The sequence below is a fragment of the Tachypleus tridentatus genome, chromosome 4 (genome assembly GCF_004210375.1).
Source record: "Tachypleus tridentatus isolate NWPU-2018 chromosome 4, ASM421037v1, whole genome shotgun sequence".
Taxonomy (NCBI): domain Eukaryota; kingdom Metazoa; phylum Arthropoda; class Merostomata; order Xiphosura; family Limulidae; genus Tachypleus; species Tachypleus tridentatus.
In genome coordinates, this window is record NC_134828.1 from 41,249,426 (window position 1) to 41,270,820 (window position 21,395).

The following is a 21,395-nucleotide window of genomic DNA, read 5'->3' on the forward strand; positions in this document are numbered from 1 at the left end:
TTTAAGTAATTTAAAGAGCTCAGTTTAATACTTTTAGTACTCGTCTAAGCACTCTTCAGGTTATGTAATGTTGGTACTGTCTTAACTAACCTAGGAGTAGTACATACTGGTCACTGTGGTATCAATGTAACTATTTTTGAAGGATACATTCTTGTAACGAATTCTTTAGGCATCTTCTTTTGAATTGTTTAATAAGAATAATATAATGATAATAAATTAATTTATTTCTTCAATAATGTTTACTTTAGGCTATGTTCGTTGGTAGACCTAAACTCATAGCAATGTTCCAACAGAAAATTCAATTTAATGTAAGCCTATCTTAATTGCAAGAATTTCTTAACTATGTAGTGGATAACAAACATGCTGACTTGCCCACCTTCTAACTCAATAACTAATATGAAATGATTTACTTGTTATTTGATTCAATCTCATTTATATTATGCTCTTATTTTTACTCATGACGGGAAGCATCTAGATCTAACTGCGGCTTTAATTTTTATGAAATTTCTAAATATAGCATTATCCTGACGTCATTGCATACTCCCTCTAGGAAATAAAAATCTAAATTAAAATATTAATTTCTTGAACAACTATAACGTATAAATAAAACAGTATATTACGTTGTCTATTCAGCAAGTGTTTTTGGTAGTTTTGTTTACTGACACAGTATGTATATGAAATGCCTCTTGTACTTTATTGTTACTTATGATTGAGTGAATCTGCTGGAAGTGATCTTGATAAGGACCCTGGGCTCTTCGTCAGGTTGACTTTCTGCTGGAAAAGTCTTTTCTGAAATTACCCAGTTTGCTTTTGGCTTACACTTACTGTCATTCTGGATTCTGTAAATCAGACCATTTATTCTTTTCAGTACAATGTGTGATGATAATTCCCAAACTTTTGTTTTATTAGCATTAACATCACAGCAACTTTTCATTTTATCTCTAGGATCTGCTGAGTGACTGTCTTCTAGATTAGTCTCCATAAGGTCCAAAACTACTTTAAGTTCTCTTCCGAACATCAGTGATAATGGTGTATATGCATATATCTTCATGTACTGCCATTAAATAACTGATAAGTAGCAGTGGATGATCTTTATCACACATTTTCCAATGTTCATTCACATAAATTGTTGACTGACAAAAACTATGTAGTTACATCTCTGCATCATGCCACTGGACGATAGTTGAAGGGTTGTTGTTCTGATTGCTATGTTTCCAAGGATCTGAAATATTTTCACAAATCAGGCTCGTTCAAAATTCTATTCCAAATCTTATTGAGGTTCCACACACAACCCAACTCTTGAGATAAATTCAATGGCAATGTTTGTTTCATAAACATTTTCACTCACAGAATAATTCACATTATTTACACCAATTCTATACAGATATCGGCATCCAGCTAATATGTGGATTATTTGCTAAAACTAAGTGAAACATTTCACATAATGATAATGAACTTATTTATTTTTTCAGTAATGTTTTTTACAGGTTAAGTTCACTGATAGGCCTCACTTTACAAACTACATTTCAACAGAAACTGTAAAACTAATTTAAGCCTAGCATGCAAGACTTTCCTCACTAACTGATGGATAACAAACTCGCTGAGAGATTTACTGTCTAACTTACTAACATTGAAATGATTGATTCATTAAGTCACTTATTCTGGTATTTAAATTGTGCTATTATTTATATATTTGACATGCTTCCAACAATGCAGAAGTCTTGAGCAACAGGAAAGAAAGTCACAGTCTCGTGTACCGTGCCGACGAATAAGTGACTATTAAGAAGTATTAAGAGGTTTTAAAATGTCTAAAATTAACAACAGAACTTTTATTTTATTGTATACAGAAATAGGCTTTATAATTTTATGAAAGAGTTAAAATTGTTTTAATAAAAATATTTATTCTCAAATTCAACTTATAATTGTTTTTAAGCCAATATTTTGTTGAAATTGTCTTGTGTCACCTACAAATTTACATGCCAAAGATGTAACCATAGCTGTGTGGGTTCTACAATTCTGTTTGAGTTCAATGACTAAAAAGCATGCGCAGAGTGCTTCAGTCAGTCAGCTGTTTTTCTACATGGTTTATAAGACTGTAATGTTTTTCTAACTGCTCAATATTTGAGAATTTTGAGAAGAAACGTTAAGAATTAAGTAACGTTGGATATTCAAAGGTTACGTTCAGCATTGAATATTATTTCCACACAGTAGCAGAAGTTTCTGTATTCCATCTTATATTTTATGAAATTTCTAGATCTCTCGTTATCATGACGTCATGTATGCGCTCTCTAGCGACCACACATTAGAATATTAAAAATACAGCTCACAACAACAATTGCGCAACACAGTATTACCCTAACTGCTCCTGAGATAATTTGGAGTTAAGCACTCTGAAGTAATGAATATTGCCCAATTTGATGATAATGTCATTCATTAGTTTTCTGTTTCTGGATGTTTTTATAATTTTTTAAATAAGATATTCAACATGGCTGCCTTATATATTACTATATTTTAGTTATATATTGTTAGAGTCTGTCTAATGATAATACTGCTATTACGACCATTAGATATACGTAACACTGTGTAATTAATGGTGCACAGATAAACGTTTCAGAATTCTACAGGTTACACTTTCAGTATCTAAAGCAAATTAAAAGAATTACACCATTCCCAAGTAAGTAACTGAGATACATAGCTATAATAACAGTAAATTAAAGACACCGTCTGTATGAAACAACGTTCACCAACACTGAACAACACACAATTTTTGTTTAATTAGAACATTTTATAATATGTACAGTATTTTGTTTGTTACTAATCTAGTTTATTAAATATTAAATTATTGTTATTATAGCTATGTATTTCAGGTACTCACTTGAGAATGACGTAATTGTTTTATTTTGCTTTAAATACTAGAGATGGTATCTGTTTAATTCCGAAACGTTAATCTGTTTATAAATAAACAACGTTGTTTATGTATTGTTATCCTTTTTACATTGTGAGTAGCGTTATGTAACAAGTTTCAACTGTCAAGATTTCTTTGGATAAGGCTACCACATAGTTTTGCAAAAGGTGTTTCTGTACGCGATAATGAAACAATACATACTGGAAATGACTAGTTCTTGTTTTTATGAAATATTCGGCGTTCGACTACAAAGTTGGTTTATTTTATTTACTAGAGTGTTCCTCATGTTTGCGTTATACCCGGAGGTTTATCTATTGGCACGAAGATTTTCGTGCAGGGAACGGTACCTAAGAACCCTGATAGGTAAGCCTTTTTAACAAACTTTTATTATTGGATGAATTAAGACATACCTTTTTTATGTATAGCCTGAAGTTAAACAAGCGTATCTCAGAGAAGTAACATTAGTTAACATGAATTTTACGGGCCTAAGGTTGTGTGAGATCGTTTTTATCAACTAAACAATCTAGCTGGTTAAAAATCAACATATGAATATGACAACCCCCTTTTTCATTTTTTTATTTCATTGAGCTCGATGTCGAAATTGAAAACTCTCGTATACCAGGCTAGTGTTGTGCCAACTGAGTTTTTAGACCAACTCTCTAGCAGCCCTATGTAAAGGTGTTTATTAATAACTCATATTACCACATGTGGAAAATCTAATTTAATCATGCAAAACAGCCATATTTTCGTTTGATGAGACCTCTATATATTTAGTCAGAGCCACAGATTCAATTATAAATTCATTTCGCAACGTTATAAGAAGCGAAGATTGACAGTTTTATTTGTTCATGACATTTATACAGATATAATAAACAGAAGACTGAATCTTTCTGTCAGCAATTTTATCTTCATCTGTAAATCGTATTATATACTCTTTATTTATAAATGAAAAGCACAGTACAAAATTAACTTTATGTGCGGTAATAATTTCATAAAAATGTATACTTCTCATTATATTACAATATATATATATATATATATATATATACAAAATGTATACTTCTCATTATATTACAATATATATATATATACAAAATGTATACTTCTCATTATATTACAATATATATATATATATATAAAATGTATACTTCTCATTATATTACAATATATATATATATATATATATACAAAATGTATACTTCTCATTATATTACAATATATATGTATATATACAAAATGTATACTTCTCATTATATTACAATATATATATATATATATACAAAATGTATACTTCTCATTATATTACAATATATATGTATATATACAAAATGTATACTTCTCATTATATTACAATATATATATATATACAAAATGTATAATTTCTCGTTATATTACAATATATATATATATATATATACAAAATGTATAATTCTCGTTATATTACAATATATATATATATATATACAAAATGTATACTTCTCATTATATTACAATATATATGTATATATACAAAATGTATACTTCTCATTATATTACAATATATATGTATATATACAAAATGTATACTTCTCATTATATTACAATATATATATATATATACAAAATGTATACTTCTCATTATATTACAATATATATATATATATACAAAATGTATACTTCTCGTTATATTACAATATATATATGTATATATAAAAATGTATACTTCTCATTATATTACAATATATATGTATATATACAAAATGTATAATTCTCGTTATTATATTACAATATATATATATATATATACAAAATGTATACTTTCTCATTATATTACAATATATATGTATATATACAAAATGTATAGCTTCTCGTTATATTACAATATATATATATATATACAAAATGTATAATTTCTCGTTATATTACAATATATATATATTATATATATACAAAATGTATACTTCTCGTTATATTACAATATATATGTATATATACAAAATGTATAATTCTCGTTTATATTACAATATATATGTATATATACAAAAATGTATATAGCTTCTCGTTATATTACAATATATATATATATATATACAAAATGTGTATAATTTCTCATTATATTACAATATATATATATATATATATACAAAATGTATACTTCTCATTATATTTACAATATATATATATATATATACAAAATGTATAATTCTCATTATATTACAATATATATATATATATATATACAAAATGTATAATTTCTCATTATATTACAATATATATATATATATATACAAAATGTATAATTCTCGTTATATTACAATATATATATATATATATACAAAATGTATACTTCTCATTATATTTACAATATATATATATATATATACAAAATGTATACTTCTCGTTATATTACAATATATATATATATATATATACAAAATGTATAATTCTCATTATATTACAATATATATATATATATATACAAAATGTATACTTCTCGTTATATTACATATATATATATATATATACAAAATGTATAATTCTCATTATATTACAATATATATATATATATATACAAAATGTATACTTCTCATTATATTACAATATATATATATATATACAAAATGTATACTTCTCATTATATTACAATATATATGTATATATACAAAATGTATAATTCTCTCATTATATTACAATATATATGTATATATATACAAAATGTATACTTCTCATTATATTACAATATATATGTATATATACAAAATGTATACTTCTCATTATATTACAATATATATGTATATATACAAAATGTATACTTCTCATTATATTACAATATATATGTATATATACAAAATGTATATAATTTCTCGTTATATTACAATATATATATATATATACAAAATGTATACTTCTCATTATATTACAATATATATATATATATACAAAATGTATACTTCTCATTATATTACAATATATATATATATATACAAAATGTATACTTCTCATTATATTACAATATATATATATATATATACAAATGTATAATTCTCGTTATATTACAATATATATATATATATACAAAATGTATAATTCTCGTTATATTACAATATATATATATATATATACACAAAATGTATAATTCTCTTATATTTACAATATATATATATATATACAAAATGTATAATTCTCGTTATATATTACAATATATATATATATATACAAAATGTATACTTCTCATTATATTACAATATATATATATATATACAAAATGTATACTTCTCATTATATTACAATATATATGTATATATACAAAATGTATACTTCTCATTATATTACAATATATATGTATATATACAAAATGTATACTTCTCATTATATTACAATATATATATATATATACAAAATGTATACTTCTCATTATATTACAATATATATATATATATATACAAAATGTATACTTCTCATTATATTACAATATATATATATATATATATATATACAAAATGTATACAATATGTATATATATATATAAAATGTATATTCTCATTATATTATAATATATATATATATACAAAATGTATACTTCTCATTATATTACAATATATGTATATATATACAAAATGTATACTTCTCATTATATTACAATATATATATATATATATATATACAAAATGTATTCTTCTCATTATATTACAATATATATATATATATACAAAATGTATACTTCTCATTATATTACAATATATGTATATATATACAAAATGTATACTTCTCATTATATTACAATATATATATATATATATACAAAATGTATACTTCTCATTATATTACATTATATATGTATATATATATACAGACGTTATTCATGAATGATGATAAGCATTTGATGATGTTCATGAGCTTCCGAAATCCAGAAAAGTAAGATCATTTGAAATAGGAGTAAAATAAGCTGGGAAACCTTGAAAAATTATCCACAAACCTGGAAATATCTGTTTCTGGAGTATACTGACAACAATTTTATAGTTAAGCTCGTAATGACACGCTGTCATATATTAATAACAATTTTCTGGTTATGCTGGTAATGATTCTCTAAAGTTTACTGATCACGATTTTGTAGTTAGGTTGATAATAATTCTTTAGGTTAGAAATATTAACAATTATTAAAAATAATCTAGTAAAAATAGAATGAAGAATATTCCTACTATACGAAGGTTGACAGTGATTGTCTGAAAAGAACAACAACTAGTAAAAAATTTTCGATTCCAGAACAGTAAGCTCGAAATATTTTTTGTAGGTTTGCTATAAATCTCAAGAGGGGGAGTGACCCTGATAGTGCTGACATATATTTTCACTTCAACCCTCGCTTCCAGGACACTGCTTGTGTTGTACGGAATTCTTATTCTGGTGAGTGGGGTGAGGAGGAAAGAGATGGTGATTCCCCTTTCAGTCCCACAATGCCTTTTCTGGTGGTCATCAGTGCCTTTTCAAATGGATATGAGGTAAGAATGAATTCCCTATAAAAAATACGACGTCACATGATAATGGAGATAGCATACTGTAGCTTTACATTGTTTTATAAGTTTAATCTATAGCCACTTTTTATTTGATTGATATGTTATATAATTCTTTAAATTTTCTCACCTGGAACTTTGTGTCGTTTTTCCGCGATTTTTTATGCCACAAAAAGGTTTTAGGTCTGAAAAACTTGTTCTGAATAAGTAAACAACATACTTAAATATTGTGTAACATATATGTCCTGTGGTAAATCAAATCTGCTTAGTCAGGAGATAATATACTAACCACAGGAAGATCTAGGGATTAAATGATAAGAAATAATTGAAAGATTTCAGAGATGAAGCCGGTTTTGTAATAGTCATACATTATTAAAATTACAACATCCTCATTTTACAATAAGAAAGAGTAAGTGAAGAAATTTAAGGAGTAAACTAAGACAGACAATTTGATAATCAAGATTAATATAAAAGAAAACCGATCATACAAATTCTGTACAGTTGGTGAGAGACTAAGAGATAGAATATCTAAACGTGTAAAGTTCAGGACAGAAAGTTCGTTAAACACAAACTTCAAATCTACAAGATTGATTGTAAAGCCAAGAGGTGAAATATACTGTTCTTTCCTTTGTTGTGCAAACCGTACGTTAGGTGAACGCTGCTTGCACAGGCGACCAAAGCGATATTAAAAGCGCATTTTTATTTTATTACATTTACATTGAAGCTAGATATTAGGAAATACACTGGATGCATATATTGTATACATGCATATATATGTATATATGCAAAAAATGAAACGTTAGAGTTGTCAGGTAAACTTATCATAAAAAAAATAGATGTTTATCATGTACGTGTATTAGTTGTGGAAAGCTAGATCTATTAGGTGAATCTAATACAATTCTACTGGGGGTTTAAAATATGTGTATATATATACATATATATATACATACACATTCGTTGTGCAAATGTTGTGAAAACTACTAAAGCTGTGCTGAATGTTTAACATATACGTGTGCGTGTTTGTTGTAAAAAGGTTGAGTTGTCAGATAAATCTACCATAACCGTGCTGGATGTTTAACATATACATGTTATTTTTGAAAAGTTCAAGTTATCGGATAAACATTCCGCAACTCTACTGACAAGTTTAACATATACATACTTACCTTATGTGTGAAAATATAGTGTTGTGAACAGTTTTCAAAATGTTAATAGAATAAAGACAAATGTGTCACAAATTAACTGTCACATGAATTTATTCCTGCACACTGCACAGTATAAAATATGCCATTCTTCTTGACACGGTTACTAATAACTTTCATTGCGTGAATTACGTTTTCGATTAATAAAATTAATAATTATCCTTGATAAGTTTATATCTACTGAAAAACTGTTCATGTTGTTTGATAAAAATAATTAAAATGTCTTTGCGAGATCTTGAAAATTACACATAAATACAATGTAGCACATAATTATTCATACTTTTCATTGAAGTAAGATTCATTTAGTCTTCTAGTCTACATGTTCCCAAACGTAGACCTCCTTTGTAATGATCTGTTTATGAATTATTTCATAAGCTCTTCTATATTTAACTTGTCGACCTCATCTTTGTGAGTGGGACAAACTGCCACATGGTTGAGGCGGCACTGAGACATAGTTGATCTTAACCACGTCTTCAATCGTCTTAATGCAGAAAAGCTGCGTTCACATTCGCAGCTGGATACTGGACATACAAGCAAAATTTTCATGAGAAGAAACACTTCACTAAACATCTGCTGGCTTGTTTCATGCATTTTACCATAAGCATCCTTCGCACCTTTCAGACATACTGCTTTTGTTGTTCCTTTGAACATGGGCAACTGAAACTCGAGTCATTGTGCAGAGATTTATGGATAGAAGTTTATAACTGAGTTGTCAGTCTTGCCATGTGTTATTTGCATTGAATCTAGTGGCCAGATGTTCTATGACTGTGTCCACAACTTCAAAATATTGGCTTCTGTAGTAATCTCTAGCTGTTGCAGAATGGTGTGCGAGCCATCACCTGTGATCCTTCTGGGGGGTCTGCGAATGCGTGGTAGTTCAATAGGCACCAGATCTAGGGAAGTTACCTTTTTCTCAGCTTCATCAAATATCTTGTTGTAATTTTCCTCTGTTCGCAATACCCGCAGTTGCTCAACTGTCTTTGCAGATGCTTCAATCATGCCAGATACTGTCGCTGATTTTGCTTGAAATGCACGGTTTAGTTCCTCTAATGCAGCTAATGGGTGCTGAGCCATCAACAATCCTAAAACTGTCTTTCCTTTGTCAAATCTGTCCAGCAGACCTCGTACTTTTACTGCTACATCTGATTTTTCATTTGCTAATTCAGACAAAGAATCAACAATGTCACTGTAGTGATCATTGGTACATGTAATTGCAGATAGGCGGCACAACCAGTGGGTGGATGTATTTAGCTGGACCATTATGGCTGTCTGACGATACAATATTTTCAAAGACTGTCTTGTATTTGCCTGACCTCTGAAGCAAAACACCAAGTTCGTGTACCCACTAGATAGAATTTCAAACACATTCACAAGCTTCAACTGCATGTTGCATTATTAAATTATGTCTCATAGACGTCAAGGTTCTCATCTATGTATCGTACATATATTGCTTCCTGTTCAATACCTGTAACATCTTGAGTGACATCAACCATTACTGCAAAGATTTTACTTTGCTACACTTCGTGTGCTATGTTTCTCAGTATGTGATGGCTGAACATCTCCATTATTTCATTCTGAGCCTGAAATAATGTGAATGTGGTTTTCTTTGACAAGTAGGCCGTCAACTCAGGATCTTCCTCTTCCAGGAGCTTTATTAACTGCAGGAAGTTCCTCTCCGTATCAGTATGTCCACGTAATGCTAAACCTTGACGCAGTAAGAACCGTAAACTTCTGAATATTTTGGCTAGACTTCTTTTGCATTCTTCCTGCTGCTTCTTTTTTTTATCATGTAGCTGGACAGTCACTGGAGTTACATCAAGTGAACCTTCTGGAGATATGGCGAATCTGTGCTGAGAGGAGGATTGGTGTTCGTTGAATTTCTGTTTAGCCTTTTTTCAGTTGCAAAAACCGGTGGATATGAAGGTATACTCCACTGGCCTTACCAATTTCCCTGTAAAAAGGCCTCTATTTTCCGCCTTGGCACAATGAAAGCATATGACTTTTTGAGTCTGTCGAAGTGCAGCTATGGGAACTCATCAAACCACTTGCCCTGGAAGTTGATATTTTGAGATTTTGCTTTCTGTCGTTGTATTAGTTGTGCGTCTGGATGATATGGCTTTCCACACTGTATCTGTGGAGTGTCAGATTTTTCATTACTGCACAAACTTGTTTCACAACTGTCTGGTGGTTCATGATGTGCAATAGTTGCACAAGCATTTTCAGACACATCCTCTGATGAACATGGTATTTCCTCTGTATGGCAAGTTTCTATTCCTTTGCTTGAGACTGTTGGATTATCTGCATCTGCATTGCCACTTGTAGTACTAGTAACTGGCTTGCAGAACTGTCTAATATCGGAAAGTTTCAGACGCTTGTTTGTCATAATTGAAATCTGTTTCCCAGATGACTCAACAGGCTAAAATACAGTCTTTATTGAAAAACTCCAACGTACAACGAACGAAGATAGAACAGAATGGAAGTAGAATTGATTTATATTGGGTAGGTATTTAGGTAAACTTATTATTTCGTTCCCCGAAACTATTGTTTCTCTTCACCCCACACGAGGCTAGAGTAAATCAGTCACCTGATTTCGAAACTTGATAGCTAAACTAGAGTGGCACGTTGTTAGTTAATCTAGAATGATAGTGTGAAATGACCCTGTGGAGTTGACTGTTTGTGTATCTAGTTGAGGAGCGTCGGAAACAGCTGCGAAGCGGGCCGACGAACCGGAGAGAAAGCAAAGAACGCGTGGAGAAGATCAGCACACCATTCACAAGTGGAAGTAGGACTGAACTGCACCATGTATTTAAGTCGAACGCGCAAACGTCACAGTGACTACCGAGCCGACTGACCGCCTGGACATCGCTGGGACAATAATGTGTGCTAGTTACAACACAAGTAATTGCGAGTTTCTCGAAAAATACTTAAACAATCACAAATATATTATATTCCTGTTAAAGCTCATCAAAAGGCAAACACGTTGTGATATAATGTCTATAAGCACGTGTATTAAATAAAAACACCTAAACAAAAACTAGCAATACAATTTAAGTAGAGGCTTCAGGCCGTTGAAATCGCTCCTTTTGTGTTCTAATTATACAAGAAAATACAATATTTTTACTCTCTATGATAAGAGAATATATTGTTCTTTTACCTTAAAGCACTAGCACTTTATTAGAGGGCGGTGATAATCTGAAATTTCAGTGATGTCAAGAAAACCCACTTGTAGAGAAATATATATGCATATATATTTTATATATATATATACCTCTTTCTTTGTGAACCTGACGATGACCGAAGAAGGTCGAAACGTTGTTCGCTCTTCTATGTAAAATATTTTCTCAACCCAAACGAGCCGTTTTTTGTATATAAATTTCTCAACAAGTTGGTTTCTCGACATCACTGACCGGAAGCTGACCACATGTTTGGAAGGGGTTGTGTAACTGAGTGTCGAAATGTAGAGGGCAGTGTTAGATGTTTGAATATATAATTTTATTTATTTTATTTTATTAATATAGGTATAAAGGCGTTCCTTTATATTGGTTTATTTTGGGTTTAAGTTGTTGTATAAGTAAGGCTTCTTTAATTTTGCATTTGTTTATGTTTGTTTCTTTATTTAGTATTTGAGTGTTTTCTATGGTTATGTTGTGTTTATTTGACTTGCAGTGTTCGAAAACGCGTGAAGGTGACTTTTTATGTTCTTTGAATCTGGTTTCCATTTTTCTACTTGTTTCTCCAATATAGAAGTCGTGGCAGTTATCACATTATATTTTGTAAATAATGTTGGTGTGGTGTTTGTCAGTGTAGTTTTTACATAGTATAGACCTGTTTTGGGCATGGTTTTTGGATAAATTTGGTATTAATTGGAATGTCATATTTTGTAACTAGTTTTTGCCAAATGTTGGTTATTTGTCTGCTGATGTCGGGAATATATGGTATGCAGCAGTATATGGTTTCGTGATTTTTTTGATTCGTGAGATATATTTACTTTTGTTGGTTGATTTTGCTTTCTGTCTAGGTGTGTGCGTATAACGTTTTCTACGGTTTGTGGAGGAAACTGATTGATGTTGATGAAGTATTGTTTTATTTTGTCTAATTCATCGTTAATTTTATCTGGTGAGCATAGTTTTATGGCTGTGTTTATTTGGTTTCCTAGTATGTTGAGTTTTTGTTTTGTTTCATGTGCTGAGTCCCAAGGAATGTATAGTCCAGTATGGGTGATTTTTCGGTGGATTTCTGTTTTGAATTGTGTGTCGGTTCTTGTAATTTTGAGGTTAAGAAATGATATTTGATTGCTTTCTTCTTGTTCACATGTGAAGTTAATGTTGGGATGTATAGAGTTAATGTGATTGAAAAAATTAAGTGTGTGTTCTGTAGATTTGAATCCCGCAACCGTGTCATCTACATATCTGTATCAATATAGTGGTGGATGTAATGCTGTGTTAATTGCTTGTGTTTCAACTTGTGTCATAAAAATATTGGCTAGAACTGGTGATACTGGGTTGCCCATGCTTAGGCCATTTGTTTGTATATAGTTGTGGCTGTTGAACATGAAGTTTGTCTTTATCGTGGTGAATTCTATGAGGGTTGCTAATTGGTTGCTGGGAATGTCTATTGATGGTTTAGGGTCTTGGATATAGAGTTCTAAGGCTATCTTGCAGGCTTCAGTGGTTGGAACTTCTGTAAAGAGGGATATAACATCGAAACTGGCCATTAAGGCTTTATGATTAAGTTGATTTAGATTAGACTTGAAATTAAAAGAGTCTTTGACGAATGAGCTGGCTGATGTTACATATTTGGAGAATGCCCATTGCTATGTATTTACCAAGATTGTAATTAAACGATTCATATGTGGACATTATTGGTCGTAATGGACAATCTGGTTTATGAGGTTTGGGGATGCCGTATATTTGTGGTGTGCGTGAGTCGGTTTTACGTAGGTAGGAATAAAGTGTTTGTGAAATTGTGTTGTCTTTTTTCATTTTTAGTAGTAATTTGTTCAGTTGCATCTCGTGTGTCTTTGTTAGATTTGTTTGTATTGGTTTAAATTTGTTCGTGTCTGATAGGATGTTCTTCATTTTTTGGATGTATTCATTCGTGTTCATTATGACTATAGCGTTACCTTTATCTGCTTTTAGAATTTTTATGTTTTTGTCTTCTTTTAGGTTTTTAATGGAATTAATGTCTCTTTTTGTAAGATTGTTTTTTAGTTTTCTGTTTTGTGAAATTATGTTGATGGTTTTGTGAGAAAATTCTTTGAAAAAGTCGTTTAAGATGTTGTTTTTAGGTGTTTCTGGAAAATATAAATTTTTTTATTTTACCTGGAAAGTTTGGCTGTTGGATGTCAATAAAATTATCTAAGTTGTCTTCTTTCTGTTGGTTGTTTTTGGTTGTTACCTTGTTTTTGTTTTCTGTAGAAAGTATCACAAGTCTCCTGGCTAGATTTTCTAAACATGTTTTGATTTATATGGTTGGAATGTACCTAGGTACTATTTCGAAGTCGAGTCCTTTGTTAAGTAGATGTATCTCGTCTGTGTTTAATTGTCGGTCGGATCTGTTAATTATGAGGTTAGTCAACGGTTTGTCGTGTTGTCTTTTCTGTTGTTTGCATCTTAGTTTTTCTAGTTTTTTTGTTGTGGCAGATCTTTTTGTTTTTGTCGTTCTTAGTGTTGATTTGGTTTATGTTTCGTTGTCTAAGTCCGTAAATCTCTGGTTTAATGCAGCATGCCAGTTGATGGTCTAGGTTCATTTTTTGTTTTTGTTAGTCATGTAGTTCTTTGTATTTTGTGTTCAACATGGCTTTAAGTAGTTTTTTCTGTAAATTTTGGATAATGTTTGTGTATTTATTAAAATTTTTTGAAAGTTTTACCTTTACAAAATTATGGGTTAGTTGTTCCTTTCTACATTGTTGAATAAAATAGATGTCATTTCTTCTATTGATAATTCTTTGGTTTAAATTTCTTAGTTTCTTAACGATCGTGTGAGCGTGTACTGTTAATAGTGGTGTACGGTATGCTAGTTCAGACATAATGGTAACAGGTAAGTACAAATACACTTAGAAAAACACAGACTTACACTTCTCGTACAATCGCCGTGATGAAATAATAATCAGTGATGTCGAAAAAACCCACTTGTAGAGAAATTTATATGCAAAAAACGGCTCGTTTGGGTTGAGAAAATATTTTACATAGAAGTTGGTTGGTTGTTTTGGAATTTCGCACAAAGCTACTCGAGGACTATCTGTGCTAGCCGTCCCTAATTTAGCAGTGTAAGACTAGAGGGAAGGCAGCTAGTCATCACCACCCACCGCCAACTCTTGGGCTACTCTTTTACCAACGAATAGTGGGATTGACTTACATAGAAGAGCGAACAACGTTTCGACCTTCTTCGGTCATCGTCAGGTTCACAAAGAAAGAGGTAACTAACCGGAAGCTGACCACACGTTTGGAAGGGGTTGTGTAACTGAGTGTCGGAATGTAGAGGGCGGTGTTAGATGTTTGAATATATAATTTTATGGATTAATGAGGGCCACAAACACAGGTCTAATGAGCCCTGTTGTAAAATCGAGGCTCAGACTAAAGGGAGCGTAGGGGGGTGATGTAGAGCGCGTTTGGATCCGAGCGGCCCGAACCTGTCGTTAACTGTACACTAAATGTATACTATGGTCAGCGACTTCGGCAGCTAAGGAGAGTAAGTTCGACAATAAAACCGGCTAGACATGCATAAGAACAAATGGCGTAGGAAAACCGCACAATATACACATAAGATTGGTGCAGCTACAAGCTACAAATGGCCTGCCAGATCACAGGAGTTTACGCTTGGGAGTAATATTTTCGAATTTCATGCTCTGTTAAATCTGTTGTGATGAAAAGTTTACTTAATCTTACATTACGTACATGACGTAGGTAGATTATGTGATAGTGCTTGGAAGCCTTGCATGTATACTTAGGCCTACTGACTGATACTTACGTATTATTACTTAGATCGAAAAGCTTAGAAACACGCCTATATTAAAGATGTACATTTCGGCTACTGAAAAAGCCTACATCTCGGTCTAATTATATAATTTGATTGGTAAGAACACGAGAATCACAAGAACAAACACACAGTTTGTAGGCCTGTGATGCAATAAAACAATTCAACAGACCAAACTGTAGGGGGGGATGATTGTATGCACCATACCCCCCACCTAAAATGAAGGGGGGATGTATCTACCCCACCCCACCTCCCAGGATCTACGCCCCTGCCTATGAGACATGTAATAGATGTTTGACGTCTACTTATATTAGTTATGAAAAGACAGGAAAAAGATAGAATAAAGAAAGATAAACCATCACAACTGTATAGAATGTTTGTGACATGCATAGATAAGTTGTGAAAAGACAGAGTTGTCAGGTAAACCTACCCCAAACGTGCTGAATGTTTAACGTACACGTTATTTATGAAAAGATGGAGCTGTCAGGATGTCTAACATATACATTCATATATTAATTTTAAAAAGGTGGACCTATCAGATGAACCTACCAAAAGTGTGATTCATGTTTAACATATACATGTACTTCTTGTTTGAATATACGACATCCATATTGAAAAGTTCAAGATGTTTATATACATGTTAGGGTAGAACTTCTAGGTAAACCTACCGAAACTGTACTGAATATTTAAAATATAAGTACAGTAATACTTATAGCAGGAATGTGTAATACAAATTAAAATATTAAACCCATTACAAACAACATGTAAATAAAAATTTTTAAGCACTTTACACATGCTGTCGAGCAATAAACAAACCAACTACAGTGTAACAAGCCATTAAAGTACTGTAGAAGGTTTGTACAGTGAAAACAAAAAACACAACAACAAAAACACACACTAGTTTGGCAGTGTAACTATCTAACTGACTGAATAACTATCGTTAATGGAAAGGCTCTCTCCAGCCTTTATGTTATGCATATATAAATGTATATGACTGAATTAAGCTACCTTGGCTAAAAGCGATTTTTTCTTAGTTTTCCATATAATTTTGATAATAACAAGTAATAACAATAACCATTTGAAACATTATTATGAGCTAGCAGAACACTAGTAGACATATTTTATGATTACGTGCACAATGTGTGAGTTGTCAAGTAACAATATGCCCTAATATCATGTGCAGGTACAGTGTTTAGACTTTAGATGCAAGTGCTACATGACCAACCTCAGCTCTATCAGCTAGATGAAAAAACTGGATTGCGTAGGTTCTGTAGATCTAGGTTCTAACTTTGATCTCACCTTAAAAGCAAAGGTTCAGTTCTGGCTCGAGGGTTATAGATTGGACAGTCCAATTATATCATAGTAGTTGGTGCTTAAGACGTGAGTCTCCTACGTGAAGACAAACGTCATCACTGCAGAAGCCTTATAGGGCTTTTTTGCTTGAGTGCTTTGGACTGAAACAAGAATGATAAGTTGTATAATTTACCTTGGAATTGTTTTCAAACTAAGTGTAACCTATAGACTTGTACTTGAAACATTGCGATTTTAAAAATATAGCTTTCAAGGAAATAAAACGAGAGAAAAGAATGAAATCTTATGTTGATAACCTTGAAAAGTCACTGTGCAAAGAGAACATTACTGCAAGAACAGAGATAAGGCTAGAAACAGTAATAACGAATATGCAAAACAAGCCTTGGCCATTAATCCAGTCAAATAAATAGCTGCCACCATAACTAGAAGGCAGAAAAACCGTAGAATGAAAATGTCGAGAGATAACTCAAAGGAAAGCTACAAGAAGGATAATCCCAGATTCCAGTCACTACCGAAAAACGTAAGAAAACAAGGTAGGAATGAACGGAATACATTACAACACTCGGTGCCTTTTACACAGTGCAACCTCAAAGTAGGTGTGGCCATATTCTGCTTATATATACTTCTGGTTTTACTTTGAACGAATTATAAACACGAATTGAGCTTTATCAATAGCTGATCATTTTAAATAATCAATAAATTTTAAAATTTCAACAATCATTTTAAATAATCAATAAATTTTAAAATTTCAACAATCATTTTAAATAATCAATAAATTTTAAAATTTCAACAATCAGTTTTGATACTATTATTTTGGCCCACTTCTTATCAGCCAGATAGCTATAATGTCTCCCATTATCAAAATATGACTATTGAAGCTTCCTGTCTCATTTCCGACATCAAACACATTTCTTATGAAGTTTTTCAGTTCGTTAGGTCACGTAATTTAATTACATACAGGTATCTGTACTTGGTTACTGAATCAAAGTTTACAACAGAGAAATTTAGCTATATAAATTTTCATTTGGTTTGAACAATTACTAAGTTACAAAAGCACATGAAATATGAATAGATAGAACGATTATCATACCCTTTCTGAGGTTTCACCATGTCAAAAAACCACCAACTGTTGTAGTGTAACCCCGTGACATTCCTATTTCTTTATTATTTTTTAACACCTCTAATATACTAATTGTGAAAAGGTAAAGTTGTTACTTAAACCTACCTAAACTGCACTGAATGATTGACATAAAGATATATTAGTTGTGAAAATGTAGATTTGCCACTTAAATCTATCACAACTGGATTTAAAAGCTTAACCACTACATACATAATAGTTGTGAAAATGTTGCGTTGTCAGGAAAATATATTGGAACTATTGTAATGAATTTTCTTAATGTATATACGTGTTAATTGTCAAAAGATAGAGTTGTCATTTCCTACTAGCACTGCACTGTATGTCTAACATATGTACATTAGTTGTGAGAAGGTAGAATTGTCAGGTAAATCTACTAAGTTGTAATTAATGTTACAGTTGCCAAATAAATCTACCACAACTGCACTTAATGTGGAACATGTACTTACATATATTAATTATGAAAAAATAGGATTGCCAAATAAACCTACTGGAACCACCGTACTGAGTGTTTAACTCACACAGATGTATATTAGTTGTGAAAAGGCTGAGCTGTCAGAAACTTACCATAACTGTATCGAATGTTTAATAATATATAAATACAATAGTTTTAAAGAGATAGAGTAGTCAGGTAAACTGACCACAAACTCGCTTAATATTTCATTATTGTTTCAATTAACTCTGTAGCTAATAAGCGATGTTTTTTAGTCTTGTTACTTCATGATCCTGTCCTTTTACTTCAGGGTCACTCTTCTCAAGTAAAACTTCTTTGATTATCTAAAGTGAAAATTATTTTGTTATTCTCTGTTATCTTGCTCGGTGGACTCAGCAGATTGTCCAATGTAGCTTTACTATAAGAAAACACACACACAAACACTGCTATATTGTGCTCTGTCATTTTATCTCTTAAAGTTTGTTTACTTGTACAAAAATATGGAGTTGAGATTAGCATGAATCATTGAGGTTAAATCGATATTGTGCACATGGCTCACCCAACAGCATCAGTTGAGAAACCTAAAATGTTTATTTTGTCTGCAGGTTGAGGTGAATGGTAATACATTCACGACTTTCCAGCATCGAGACGGACTACCTCTGTCAAACGTAACCCACCTGTCAATCACGGGTGACGTCATTATACAAGCTATACAGATACCTATAGAGACGCTCGTGAGTAATTAGAAACTTCCTAAATTAAGTTTTATTTTAAAGCTTTCTTAAATTTTTCTTTTAACTCAAGATAAAAGTAAGTAATGTACTTAATTGTTCTTTATTAGTTCTTAGTTGATGGTGAGAGACATTGAGTTTGTTATCAATAATTGCAATCATGATTTAAAACAATATTATCACTTTCTAGACGAGATTCAAAATTTGGTAAATTATTGACCTTCCTTATTCATCGGGATTTGATCGATATTTGGAACAGGGAGGTTCATGTTCAGCTTAGACCTCTTCCTTCTTCTCTGGAATCTTCTCTTTTTGTTTTTGTACTCTAACTGAACCCTAGGTAACAAACCTTGTTTCTTTGTTCTTGCAGTATGTTAAATTTTGTGTTAATTATCGATTGAAGAAAATGGTTTTGTTTTTATAACTTAGCACCAATGTTGTTTCTATAAGAAAACACACACACAAACACTGCTATATTGTGCTCTGCCATTTTATCTCTTAAAGTTTGTTTACTTGTACAAAAATATGGAGTTGAGATTAGCATGAATCAACAATTGGGAAATATTTAAACCGCTACGTTTGTCTATACCATAGTGAGGTAAAATTATAACTTAGCACCAATGTTGTTTCTATGTTAATATTTTAAAAAAATTATCTAGTACTTAAAACAATCGACTGTTAGTAAAAGAAGATGGAACTGGTACTTTGAAGTTTGTCTTGGTCCATACTTCTCCACAGTTTATACAACAAGCTGTTATAATCTCTTCAAGGCCCGGCATGGCCAGGTGATTAGGGAGCTCGACTCGTAATCTAACGGTCGCGGCTTCGAATCCACGCTTCACCAAACCAACTCGCCTTTACAGCCGTGCAGGCATTAAAATCTACTGTGAATCTCACTATTCGTTAGTAAAAGAGTAGTTCAAGAGTGGGTAATGATGACTAGCTGTCTTCTCTCTCTTACAGTGCTACATTTGGGACGGCTAGCGCAGATAGGTGATATCTCGCGGCATGGGGCACAGACCGTAAGGATGTCTTTTTTTTTTTTTAATTCGTACGATTTCATTGTATTGTTACAAAAACAGTTTTTATTGAATTTAACAGCGATTTCGAAGCCAACTATACACTTAAATTAACCGATAACAACTAGTGTAGTACAATACAACGCAATGTCACATTAACCAAATGCTGGTACAAATTTTATGATTATGTGATTACTCAGTGTCTTTTAAAAAATAAACACTTAAAGATGAGTTTTCTATGCAATGACATGTTTTATATTAAAAATGTGTGATGATGTATCTTGACTTCGAAGTTATTTCAAAGTTTTACATTTCGAAAAATATGTAGGCCTTATCTGGCCCAATAACGTTACCAACGTGTTTGCAACTATGAACGACAGACGACTCGAATTTAAAGTAAATATAAATACCTGCTTTAGTTTTCTCCATTTTTTGAGGGGTGGGGTTAAAACATCATTAGTCTCCTCCTCAATAATAACCGAAAGCCGCCACTGGATTGTATTATGAAATACCATTTGCTGGACTGTTAAAGTTAAGCTGGTTTTTAGTTTTGTAGAAATTATGCCTACAGACATGCAAACCGGTTTTTACCAGCTAGCAGAAACCATGTTAGAAAAAATAAATTAACTTGTTTTTCAGTAAAACTTTTATGGGAAATATTGGTATAATTTAACTTTGGGCCTTATTTTCAACAGCCGAAACATCTACGTTTGTCTATACCTGGCGAGACGAAGATAGGAGATATGTTTTATATTCGTGGAGAAGTCTCTGGTGATGCAGAAAGGTATACAGATTGTACGAACTTTCTAATAAACCATTACAAACATCGCTCTTATAATCATAGGCTATGAACGGCTTTCTTTTAAAGTACATGTGAAATAAGGTTATCTGGTTTAAAGTTGTATTTTTATAGGTACACAACAATTTGTTTAACAACAGAAAATATACAGAGGAATGAGTATGTTATATCAAAATTATTTGGAATATCCAAACACTCAAGTCACGTGGCCACCACGGCCTATATGTAATTGCGGTGACGTGACATGTATAAAAACTACACTTTGATGTTTTGTAGGGAAAGTCATATCACCAAAAATTGATCGATTTTAAAATGGTTATGTTACGGTTCCTGTCCAAAGTAAAATATCTATAAAACGGGTATTTAGAGTTTCAATGATGGGAATATGTACTTAGTAGTAT

General features: G+C 31.4%; 1 protein-coding gene across 1 annotated transcript in view; it reads left to right on the plus strand.

Annotated features, from left to right (window-relative positions):
- LOC143248932 (32 kDa beta-galactoside-binding lectin-like) overlaps positions 1 to 21,395 on the plus strand; it is a 68,539-nt gene that overhangs the window by 31,327 nt on the left and 15,817 nt on the right. The window contains exons 2-5 of the mRNA XM_076497941.1: positions 3,180 to 3,268; positions 7,176 to 7,380; positions 19,051 to 19,179; positions 20,891 to 20,979. Of these exons, the coding sequence (XP_076354056.1) occupies positions 3,180 to 3,268; positions 7,176 to 7,380; positions 19,051 to 19,179; positions 20,891 to 20,979 (512 nt within the window). The remainder of the gene's footprint in view (positions 1 to 3,179; positions 3,269 to 7,175; positions 7,381 to 19,050; positions 19,180 to 20,890; positions 20,980 to 21,395) is intronic.